Raw genomic sequence first — 13,032 nt, 5'->3', positions numbered from 1 at the left:
GGATGCTCAAATTTTAATGTAGTCTTCCTAAGATGTTTTGCAACATTATGACACTTGAGGGCACTAGAGCTCCATGCTTTCTTCCAATGTAAGGTTTTTGTTTTGATTTTCCAAATTCTGCTGGGCCTAGTGGCCCAAATCTATAATTCTGACACCTGCAAGTGGAAGTAAGATGTTGAAGGTCATCCTTGTCTGTGTAACAAGTCTGAGGCCATCCTTCGCAGCATGAGACGTACACACTCTGGCAGGGGAGTTACATTCTCAAGAATTCACACCCTTCAGTGCACAGTTACAAAAAGATATAAGATATATGTATTATATAACTATATGTTAAATATATACATATAATGGTTATATATTCGTTATAACATATACACATATATGTATATATATGGTTTTCCTCAAGACAGGACCTCCCTCCAACTCAAGAAGAGCCACCTGTCCTTAAGATACACACCATTGTGCCAGGAGATAAAAACTGTGAAACCATTGTATAGGAGGGGCTGCTTTGGCTGGCTATTTTGTTAGTGAATTCCAGGATAGTCATAAACTCATTGTATAGACAAAGATGACCATGGACTTTTTGAGTCTTCTGCTTCAGCTTTAGTGCAGGAATGTACTATGAATCAAACCCAGGGCTTTATGCAGCGAAGTTACATCAGCTCCTTTAATGAAGTCCAGGTCCTTATTCAATCTTTCCTCGGTCCTAGTATCCCAGGAAGTTTTCAGTTAATACATGCTCCTCTATTTGACTTTACTAAAGGCCACACCTGAAGGAGTTCCTTACTCATAAGGCAGTTATTAAGCAAACATAATGACTTAGAAATTAAGATGCTCACAGATAAAGCACATTTAAGTCTAGCATTTCAGTTTTAACATATGACCCTTGCTGTATATGGTTCACCAACCTTTTTCTTCCCTTTTCCAGAGAGGTCTGCATGTCACCTAGGCTGGCCTCTACCTCCTAAATGTTGGATTTCGCACCACCACCTGTCTCTAGTTTACCAGTCTCACCCTTATAACCTTTTTGAGCACCATTTCTTCTGAACCCAAAAGCTCTATAGAATGCCTTTACAAACATTCCTGTTGCCTACAAATTCCTTCCATTCTTGTATCCATCCCCTTGATAGTCATTCATGAAGCCCAAGCAAGAGAGCTGTAACATAGTAAACTTTTTTCCCCCTACCTTGCATTACCCACCTAGCTGATGGGTAATAAAGTCATACTTCTAGGGTAGAACACGTAATCTATAACTTGCTTTTTTACCCTCAGGCCATTAATACTCTACTATTTTATTCCCTACAAGAGATCTACAGAGAAGCCAAGAAATTACCTCACACTAGGGCAGAGTGGCACAAATCCTTAATACCAATAAACTAGGGTCAGAGGCAGGCAGCTTTCTGTGCGCTCGAGGCTAGCCTGGTCTAGGGTTCAGGCTAGCAAAAGCTACATGGTAAGACCCTGTCTTAAAATAAAATTAAATTAAAATCTCCCTTTTGGTGGACATAGGTCTATCCATTAAAACTGTCCCATTTCACCAGTTTCCCCATTTTCTCAGTAAATCTTCATTTATGTTGCACTGATAAATCTCACTAATTTAGAATGAAATATATTTTAGCTTTGGTTGAGTATAGCCTTACAGATGAATTAAAAATAAAACTGTTGGGGTTGAAGAGATGGCTCAGTAGTTAAGAGCACTAAATGCTCTTCCAGGGTTTCGGAGTTCAATTCCCAGCAACCACATAGTGGCTCACAATCATCTGTAAGGAGATCTGATGCCCTCTTCTGGTATGTCTGAAGACAGTTACAGAGTACTCAAGTAAATAAATAAGTCTTTAAAAATAAACTTGTTTCCTTCAAAGCTTAAAAACAATTTTAAAAAGCACAACATCCAAAGAAACAATCACACCTAAACTTCCATTCTAAAGTTTCTAGCGGCCTAAATCTTAATATTTCCAACAGGTACCAGCAACCTACTTATTTTCTATAGCTGCTTTGGTTATACAATGATACCACTGAATATGTTGTAAAACAGATCACATGAATACAGAGGAGGGAAGGCCAGACTGAAGAGGAGAGCCCAATTAAGTAACTTTTCACCTCACTATGTTAACTTCTTATAAAAGAACTCTTCAGTCTCTGCTCCACTTTGTCCCTGTGCCCAGAATAGAGGAATGCTAGGATGCTGAGGAGGGTGGGTAGGTGGGGGAGCCCCCTCACAGAAGTAGGGTAAGGGGGGATGAAATAGGTGGTTTGCAGAGGGGAAATTGGGAAGGGGAATAGCATTTGAAATGTAAATAAAACATACATTTTTTTTTTTAAGAAGCCCTCTACTTATTAGTTTCTTTCCCTCTCCTTCTTTAGACAATGGTGAATCTATTACATGGCATTAAGGTGCTAAGCACAGTGCATACAACCTGTAACCCCAACAGTTTAACCTCTGAAGCAGGAGGGAAGCTGTAGATTCAAAGCCACTCTGAGCTACAGAATGAGCTCAAAGTCAGCTTTGGGTTACAGGGACAAAAAATAAAGCATTAAAAATTTTAAAATCCTGGGGGGTTAAAGGGAAGACAAAAATGAAGAGGTTAAGCGTTCTTGCAGAGTACTAGAATTAGGTTCCCAGCACCCACCACAAAACATTCACAACCACCTGTGACTCATCTCAAGGGGATCTGGAACAATGTATTGGCCTCTGCCCACAGCCATGCTTATATGAGCAGCATACACTACCTACTGAGAGGTAGCATACTAGAATCAAAGTGATTTTTCTCTCTTTTAGCCTCAAGAGCACCCTACAACCTAATTTTCTCAAAACGACCATGCCATCTAGAGCTTGAGCTCACCAAGGCTCTCACTAAAAGTGGATTCTCTAGCTCCTTATCCTTATACCATTAGCATTCCAGAAAGCAATAAACTTTCAATAAAATTTCAAAGAAATGAGTTGGCATGCCAAACCCAACTTACCTTATGGTAGAACTTACCTTATTTATACAAAGTTTGGAGTGGTATGACTAACAAAAATAATTTTGAAGTATCTTCAAGTATGGAAGACAAACTTTCCAATAATTTCACTAGGAAATGGTTTACCATTGAAATCCAATGATCACACTTTGTCAAAACGGTCTTTTAAAGACTGAGGACGATCAAACTACCAAGCTTACCACTGAGCATAATGCCAAATAAAGACAGCAGAGATAGCAGCTGTTTATCTTACTGAGAACCCAGCTACTTCATGTCCTTACAACAGAGTCTGCTTAAATATAATTCTGAACAGTCCTGGGCTCAAACAGTAACAACGTAGTTTGCAGTGTAACAGGTAGAGCCTGGCAGTGGTGGCACACACCTTTAATTCTAGACTCAGAAGTCAGAAAAGCAGGAGGATCTATCTCCATGTTCCATGTAGCCTGGTCTGTAAGATTAGTTCCACCATAGCCAAATCTTCCCAAAGAAACTATGTCTCTAAAAGAAAACAAGCAAAAACACCCAACCAACCAAACAGCCAGAACTTTATGGAATGATCACTATGGTTTAGGAGTCAAACCAAGCACATGAAATGATTCTTAAACTCACAATAACCCAATGTGGGATGGAGATTAATGCCTAGAGTTAAGAATCTTGATTAAAATCAAAACTCAAAAGAGTAAAACCAACCTAGATGGATTTCTAACACTTTGTCCATAATTGAGGATTTCTAGCAAGAGCTTAAAATTGACAGCCCAGGCTCCACCATGTAACAGAACTAAGCGCGCCCGTGGAGGAGTGAGGCGGGAAGAACACCACGACGGACACAGCTGTAACTTTGGTTTTAAGCTAGTCCTTACAACAGACTAGCAGACAATTCTGAGCATTACTACTAAAGGCGCTCTTAACACAGCACTCAGCCCTGCTGTACAAGACACACCACAATGGGTCCTAGTAGACCATATGTGAACCATTCCTGCCATATTGTGTCTACAAAATAAAACTCCATACTGGTTACAAAGATAGGGCCCAGGGGTTCCTAGGGCCCTGCCCCTTCCCTGAACAATTACACATAATTACACACATACCCTAAATTACTGACAGGGGAACGAGACATTTTCTTCAGTGTTGTAGCCACTGGTAAAGTTGTCTGTAGATTGCTGCCTGTAAGTAGATGAGGGTAGGTGAAAGGCAAGACTAGAGCCTGTGACTAGGCCATGAAAAACTCGAGCTGAGAATTTTAGAGATGGGAACAGAGATAGGAAAGAGGGGAGAAGGAAGATGGAGGAAAAGAAGGATGACCCAGATCCATGGGGCTTTAAAGAGCCACAGGTAGCTATGAATATCATATAAGGGATGATTACAGGGCAATTTGTCCAATCTAAGTGGGCACCTTATATTAATATCAACTGGCTCTGAGTTTATGGTGTGGTCATTTTGTGGGTTGAGAATTTACTGATGTATTTCTGACAAATTACAAGCCTCTAAAGCTTTGATTTTACCGGGTTACAGGGATTTGTGACAGCTAACCACAAGATGGGCGGTTGCTGCATGGGGCTTGCCAGAGAGTAGCCAGCGATAGCATGGGATGGAAAATCCATTTTTGTTATTTCCCGCTACAGGTGTCCTCCATGCTTCCATAAACAGTAACAACAAATTCACTGAGTCACCAAAAAACTATCAAAACAAAACTCAAACACAAACTACACAAAAAGTAAAAAGAAGGGGAGAGGGAGAAGAGAAATACAAAACCAGATGAAAACAGATGTGGGTATTAGTTGGGAACTGAGACTAGCAATACAAGGAAGAGGAGGAGGAAATAATAGGAAAGAAATATGACCAAAATACATCATGTTCATGTAAGAAATGTCATAATGAAATAATGTCTAATATATCCTAATAGAAAGTATTGAATATCATAAAATATTCAACTTGTATAGGTTACATCTAGTAAGTAAAGAAAAACTAATAATTATAAAACCTATTACCTAAGCTAAGTAATGAGCTATACAGTCCCAAATACTGAACAAAGGATTCCGGGTTAAAATGACCCCGGCTCTACTTTGAATACACTGCTATGGCTAACGCTACTGTTCAACCTCACCCATGGAAACATGTTAAACAGAAGAACCACTTGGTTCTTTTATAGATTTTGCTACTCCTTGAAAAGCCCTCTGCCCATGGCCTTTCCAACTGCTACTATAAGCTCAGAAAATGTTCCCAAAAGCCAAGCACCCAGTTTTCAACTGCTGATACTTTTAGTTTCCATAAATATATTAAATTCAAATAAACATAGAAGTATAAACTCAAACATAGCAAGATTGGTTTATGATAGAAGTTTTATGTTAAAATTTAGGCTGCTGGAATGTGTGGTTTTTAAACCTTAATTTTGCTAATATCCATAAGCATTGATAGGCTATTATAATTCGTTTAAAATTTACAGATAACAAATGAGTCTTGTGTGTGACTTAAGAAAAAGGAAGAAAGGCTTCCAATGTCAGAATTCCTTTGGGCATACCACAGTCTCTTCATAAAAGGTTTTACAATATAGACAGAAACCAGGAAACTAAGCTGGAAAAGACAATTGAAAAATTGTTTAATGTGAGACTTGGATTTCAAATAAAATTAGCTTGTTGGGTGAATTTAATATATTTATGGAAATTACAATCTTTCTAAATCTGTATCTTAAATTCAAACAAGATACACTTTTTGGAATGCTATTTTAAGTAGGATTACCATAAGGATTCTGCTCATTAATTACAATTTATACAAGAAAAGCAGTGAGTGAGGAATCAAACACTTAGAAAAAGTTAAGTCCAAAGAAATTTGGGACAGTGCATTTTTGTTCAACACCTTGATTGTGGTGCTTTGCAGAAAATGAGTATTCAAAATCAGGTATTCAAATTGTGCGGGCCCTGACAACCATGAACTAAGTTCTGTTCAACAGTTCCACACTACACCTACAATTTAACCATTCTGCATTTGTAGGCTCTCTTTTTTTTAATTCAAACTGATTTTAAAAAGTTTTTGACTCAAACTTTTTTTTACTAGAAGCCAATTCGTTAGACAGCAAGTTAAAACTATGATGCCTAAATACTCTTAAATTATATGTATATGTGTCCATCCTCTAATCAAATGTGCTTACGCCATGACTTTATGGGTAGAATACCATATTTATAAAACACTAATTATACTAAGATACAATAAACATTAGCTAAGAGCTACCTAGATTGAAATAAAAGCCAAAGAACTGTCTAAATACAAAAATGCCCCAAAACAAGTTTTCATTACCCTATTTCGCCAGCTTTGTCATACTATCCATTAGGTACTCTTGTAGCTGATAAACTTAGCTTTTCCGATTTAGAATGGATTATGGTAAACTCCAAAATAAAAGGCCCATTTTTAAAAACCTATGTTTAGTATTTTGTCATATTTATCCTCAAAATTTTTTATGAGAGATAAATGTAGTGGGTTTTTTTTTTTTTTTTGGTTTAATTTCTCCATTACCCTAGCGTTGGCAGGAAACAAAACAAGAAAACAGTAAAGCCTAGCTTATGGTAAAAGCTGGGGACTAATGTGAAAACAAATAAAAATATTGTAGCCTTCTGAGAAAAAAGTAAGTTCTTAGAAAAAGACCAGTCTGGCATAAAACTCCAAAACCATCTGGCCTATGACTGCTGTCTTTCTAATAATACTACACTGCATCCCTCATCAGGTACCTCACAACTACTTGCAATTCCAGCTCCAGGGGACCTTGCCTCCTCATATGCAGAATATACTGATATGAGGTTGGGATAGGGAATAAAAGCACCTGAGAGTAAACCAAGCTTGAAAATCGGATACAAACATATAGCTCTAACATACTATCTAAACAAAAAAAAAAGATTCTAATTTGATGTGCAAATGAAAATAGTCAACGTTCTCCAAATATCTTTGTGAAACTGGTAAAACGTAAGCTTTTTCTAAGCTCAAAGGAATTGCATTTTAACAAAGAAATAAAGCATGTATAGAGACCAGTATCTTGAACACTCCAAAGAACAACAATATTCTGAAAATCCAGTTTATTTTCCATGTTGTGGACAGATCCAGTCAGTGATCAGGTTTTCTGCATGTGTAATAATTTATCAAAATAAGTTTTCCCACAACTTTTCCAATCACCTCTGAAAATCCTGATCTGACAGTATACCAAATAAAGCTCTGGACAAGCACCTCCTAAAGCTTGGAAGAACGCCCGGCACGTCTCCTCTCTCGCACTCACTGCACTACGAAAGACTAAAGAGAAATTTGTTCTGAAAGGTGACTTGCTTAGTACAAGAGTTGAGTTCAAGAAGTTAATGTTTTAGTGCACTTTGCTCCAGTTTTAGCCAACATGCTACATTTTCCTTTTTGCTGTTGCTTTGTTTTAGGGGGAAGTGGGGTGAGGAGGTGCACAAAGTAGAGTTGAAGATTTCCACTGCTGGAAAAAGAGAGGACTCTGCAAGCAAAACTGGAAGCTGCCTTGTACCTTAAGACCTGAACATTTTAAGACAGAAGCTTTGCAAAACATTACACAATTTTTTATTATTAAATGAGAAAATCTCATTTGTTACATCGTCACATTGCTAGTCAAGAGAAATGCTGCAGTGATGAAGAAAGTCAATGTTGGATCAACCAAAGTCCTCATTTCTACAACATTCATTTACAAAGAAATAATGTTCAACACAGCCCAACACAACATTCTTGGTTTTCTTCATATTGAAGTCCCCCAAAAAAATCATCTTCTAATGGGGTAGGTTCACTACATAAATTATAGTTCTTCATTTTTACAATTCACCCCAAACTGCATGAGAGATGTATCACACTAAAATTTCTAAAGCTGTGAGGAAATCCTTCACACATCGTCATCATCTGATGTGTCACTGCTACTTGTCTCTGTGTCATCATTCTCAATTGTGGGTTTGAAAGTGCTGTTTTTCCAGGGTCCAAACTTGAAGTCACAGATCAGGCCGTTTTTCAAAATACCATTTTTTCTCAGACCATTCTTCTGTAACTAAAATGCCAAAAACAAGCAAATTAATTTTGTCCCCAAAATTACTACATTAATAAACATAATCATGATCATAATAAAGTTTTCATTGTATCTTATCCTGAAAATTCCAGAAGTACATCAAACCCCCATAATGAAATATTTCAATAGTAACAATTGACCAACGTATTCTAAACATAGAATTCCAGGCCAGTAAGGCAACATAGCAAGACCTTGTTACAAAATGGAAATTAAGCCGGTTGTGGTGGCGCACGCTGGTAGGATTTGCTGAAGGAGGCAGAGGCAGGAGGATCACAAAATGGAAATTAAAATCCATTATTTGAATAAAACAAACATTAATGACCTACCAAACAAACAGCTACTATAAAACACTAAGAACAGAGGTATTGGAAATACAAAGAGTAGGTGTGACTCAAAACTGTTACACTAAAGCTGTAAACCTTTCCAAACTGTTGTTGCTTCCATAAACACTGTCAGGTGCTATAAACCAGCCACCATTAAGCTGATCTCTTCATTTTCATGACCTAAACTAACAAACCCAGCAGCTGGCTTTATTCAGCTTTATAGAATAAGTAACACTAAGTGTTCATACAAAGTGTGAGTCGTGTGAGTCCTATGACTAACCAAGCAAATTAAGACCTAAGAAAAAAGTCTTAATACCCAAAATGGGGGGGGGGGGGGACTGAACATGGTGATAGTGGTGGTGGTGATGATGATGATGATAATACACCGAGACACCGAGTCAAATATCATCTCTCAAAAAAGGAAAAAGACACCCTAAATTAAAAGTAACATAAAACTATAAAACTCATGACAACACATATTAACTCAGAAATTATGAATTTCTCTCATGAAAGACATGAGGCTAATTTTCATATACACAGTTTCTAGAGATAAGATAAAATTCAGCTACATACATATAGGCACTGTCTATATGTTTTATGGATGAGAAAGTTAATTGTAAGAATTTCTATTCGAATCCAAAGAGCTATAATTAGTCAGTCTGTCTCTCTGTCTCTCTGTCTCTCTGTCTCTCTCTCTCTCTCTCTCTCGCACATGCACACGCGGTGGGGGGAGTACAGGGAGGGAAGTGCTTGAAGGGAAAGTTTCCCTTCCCGTTTAATTCTCTTTTCTTTCATAGCGTTTTCTATCTTGATTTAATTTTGTCACTCACCTCCCAGCACTGAACACATCCATTTCTAATGTTCCTAGCCACCATGACACTTATGTCTGGTCCCTCTCTGAAAAATGTTTCTTCTCTATTCATCAAAGTTCTATTTTTACTTCACACAATTTATGAGCCAGTATCATCTTATCTGTCACAAGCCAAAAAATCATCCATGGGGGCTGGAGAGATGGCTCTTCCAGAGGTCCTGAGTTCAATTCCCAGCAACCACATGGTGGCTCACAACCATCTGTAATGGGATCTGATGCCCTCTGCTGGTGTGTCAGAAGACAGCTACAGTGTGCGCTCACATATATACAATAAATAATCTTTAAAAAAAGTTGTCTTCAGAATTCTCTAGTCTGCTGTAAGTGAAAATAGAGTTTGGGAGATCTGTGAAGGCTGGCTTGCGCATTTGTTTCCACGGGGAAAAATTAAATACATTAAACAAATAAGTCTTTTTAAAAAATCATCTGTAAAGAACTCCAATGAAAACAAAATCTGAGTGAGTATGCTGGTACACACCTGTGTACAGGTGTGTCTATATGTGTCAATGCATGGGGCAGGTGCCCATATCAAGTATCCTCCTCAATTCTTCCACATTCATTCATTCATGGAACATGAGGCCTATAAAAAACTAGAAGTTCTGCCTGTAACATGCGGTGGCAAAGAAATGAAGATTGTGAATTTAAGGCCAACCTGAACTACCAAGTCAGTCCTATAGCTGAATGGGCTATATCCAGACACTATCAACCACATAAATTAATCAATCCATCATCTATCCACCCATTCATTCATAAACACTCAGCTTGCCAACAAATCTATCTTTTTTGTTACTGGCTCACATATGTGCTCAAGGGTGTGCCTATATTTCAATGGATGTGGGGGGTGGAGGATGATGCCAGGCACCTTCCTCAATTCCTCTCTTTTTTAAAAGGGCCTTTCTTGGTATGTACACCCTGAAAGAAATTCGCCAAAAAGTACAAAATACATGATACAACCCACAGACTGAAAGAAGTTTAACAAGAAAGAAGGCCCAAGTGAGGATGGGCCTCACACTCAGAAGGGGGAACAAAATAATCTCAAAAGGCAGAGGGAAAGAGAGATTTGGGTGGGAGAGGGGAGAGGAAGGGGAAAGAGAGGGCAGGATAAGGTATGGGGGAGACAGAAAAGATGCCCAGAGGGCCAGGAGAATGAGTAGAAATACGCAACTGCCAGGAGTAGGGGAGGTGGACCCAGAGACCGAGAATGTGAGAGGCTCTCAGGACTCAATTAAATGTGGATGACCTTATCCAAAATGCCCAACAGTGGGGAGAATGGAACCTGAAGAGAACACCTCCAGAAGAAAGACAAGGCCCCTAAGTTTGAGGGATGGGATCACCAACTCAACTTCAAAATTTCTGACCCAGAATTGTCCCTGTCTAAAAGAAATGCAGGTACTAAAAATGGAGCAGAGAATAAAGAAAAGGCCATCCAGTGACCAGGCTAAGTTGAGAACCCATTGCATGCCCAGGCACCAAATCCTGACACTATTACGATGCCATGTTGTGCCTTCAGGAGGGTATTGTGGCTGTCCTCTGAGAGGCTCTACTGCCAGCTGACTCAAACAGATGCAAGAGACTTACAGTCAACCACTGGACTGAGGTTGGGGACACCTATGGAAAAGTTAGAGGAAGGATTAAGGAGCTGAAAGGGATGGCAACCCCATAGGAAAATCAATAGTGTCAATTAACCTGAACCCCTGGGAGTTCCCAGAGACTAAGCCATCAACCAAACAGCAAAAACGGGCTGACCCCGCCTTCCCCACCCCCATACACATATGTAGGAGAGGACTGCCTTGTCAGGTCTCAGTGAAAAAGGATGTACTTAATTCTGTAGAGACTTGATGCCCCCAGGGAATGGGGACAGGGGGACCCTCTTAGAGGCAAAGGAGACGGGGTAGTGGTGAAGAGCTCTGGAGAGTAAACTAAGAGGGGGAGCAACATTTGGAATGTAAATAAATAAAATGAGGGGGTCTCTGAACCTGGAGTTCTGCCTCACTCTCCAGCACTGAGATAAAAGAACGCACTGCTATGTCTGGCTTTTTTCTTATGGAGGTGGTAGAAATTAGCTCTTCATGTTTGCACAGCAATCACTTTACATCCCCTCAGTTCCAAATCTTACCGTTTTATTCCTTCTATTTTCTATAAGCTTGTGCATCCCCCAGAAACATCTAACAACATTTTAAAGCCTTTTATTAAAATCAACTCCTTTTTCCTTCTATACTCCTACTTATAAATATCTATTATTACATTTAGGTATTTCAAAATCCTGATGCTTGTAATTCAGGTAATTTTATTCTCAAAAACCACCTTACCTTACCCCTAACATTTCTCTAGTGTAATCTGTAATTGCTGCAACATATTCCCAACTTATCAATTTGATTCTACACTCAGGATCTATACTTACAATGTATACTTTTTAAGTCCACCTCCTATCTTAACGAAACCTTTAGTGAACCTAATAATGAACCTGTAATGAGCACAACCCAACTCCTGATTTGACATCCAAGTCCTTCCTATTCTGATTAAGGGTTAAGTAAAGCAAGTAAGCCAGCCAAACTTGGGTTCAAATTCTACTTGTTCTACTCATAAACTCAGAAGCTATAGTTTTCTCATCTATCCAGCAGTGCTAATAATAATATCTACATCATAACAACTTAAGGAAGAGTTTTAAGGAAGCACTTGGCATGGTATCTAGTGGAAATTATGAGCAAGTTAACAGTACGCTGTGATGTCACACTGTATGTCACTGGTCTCGAATTCATAGTATGCAAAAATAGTATTTCTGTGACAGTTAGGTATTTTATTATCAAAAAGGTTTAGCTACCTGCCTCAGTTATCACACGGTTTTATAGTCAATTACCTTGATAATATACTATCCTCAGAATACTATTCATAGCAAGGGTACTCAGTACATTTTTTTAAAAAGATTTATTTTATATATGAGAGTACACTATCACTGTCTCTGTCTTCAGACACACCAGAAGAGGGTATCAGATCCCATTACAGATTGTTGTGAGCCACCATGTGGTTGCTAGGAATTGAACTCGGAACCTCTTGAAAAGCAGTTAGTGCTCTTAACCACTGAGTGAGCCATCTCTCCAACCCTACTCATTTTAAATGATGTTTTTCTTTAAACTCAAAATAAATTGTCCAAGCTGGAAAGTAGCTTAATTGTTGAGCACTAGCTTAATAGCATGCACTGTAGAAAGAAGCTCACTCCTAAGGACAGAAATTAGATGGGTAAGTGAATGCCAGGGGCCTGAACTGGGTATAAAGACAAATGAAAAAAACTCTAGATGGTGATGAAACTGTTCTTCTTGAGTATTATCAATTCATACAACAGGGCAAAAACACTCAACCATTTGAAGTGAAATTCTGTATGTAAAATATGTACATGCTCAATAAAAAGAACTAGAAAAGAATAAAATTATGTTTGTAGAAGACAGTGGTAACAGACAATCCAAAAACCAACATCTTCCCCATCTAGAAATACTCTGAATTTAATATAACAAGGTTATAGTATATAAAAATCAACACGGAAAAGTCAGCTGTTTCTAACAGTGATAACAACTCAATGAAAACTGTTTAGAAAACAATTCCATTTATATAATGATTAAAGTTCACAAGGAGGTTTAAAGACTGATATACTCCAAACCCACACCAAAACATCTATCCTATGCTCATAGTTTGGAAGATTTAATTGTGCTAGGATATAAACATTACCCCAAATGTTTACAGATCCAATGCAATGCCATTTGAATCAACAGTGGCATTTGTTAAGGGGCAGAAGGAAAGGGAAATCCAACCTTCTAGTAGAATAGGGAAGGGCAGACAAA

The 13,032-nt window shown here is 38.4% G+C and overlaps 1 protein-coding gene across 3 annotated transcripts in view; it reads right to left on the bottom strand.

The window, feature by feature from the left end:
• Positions 1-7,007: 7,007 nt before the first annotated feature.
• Gpbp1 (GC-rich promoter binding protein 1) overlaps positions 7,008-13,032 on the bottom strand; it is a 65,143-nt gene continuing 59,118 nt past the window's right edge. For all 3 annotated transcript variants that reach the window (XM_032898901.1, XM_032898900.1, XM_032898902.1), the window contains one exon: positions 7,008-7,990. In XM_032898901.1, coding sequence (XP_032754792.1) covers positions 7,832-7,990 — 159 coding nt within the window. In that variant the 3' untranslated portion in view covers positions 7,008-7,831. The remainder of the gene's footprint in view (positions 7,991-13,032) is intronic.

This window comes from Rattus rattus, chromosome 3 (genome assembly GCF_011064425.1).
Source record: "Rattus rattus isolate New Zealand chromosome 3, Rrattus_CSIRO_v1, whole genome shotgun sequence".
Lineage (NCBI taxonomy): Eukaryota > Metazoa > Chordata > Mammalia > Rodentia > Muridae > Rattus > Rattus rattus.
This window is presented reverse-complemented; position numbering and strand designations above follow the sequence as displayed.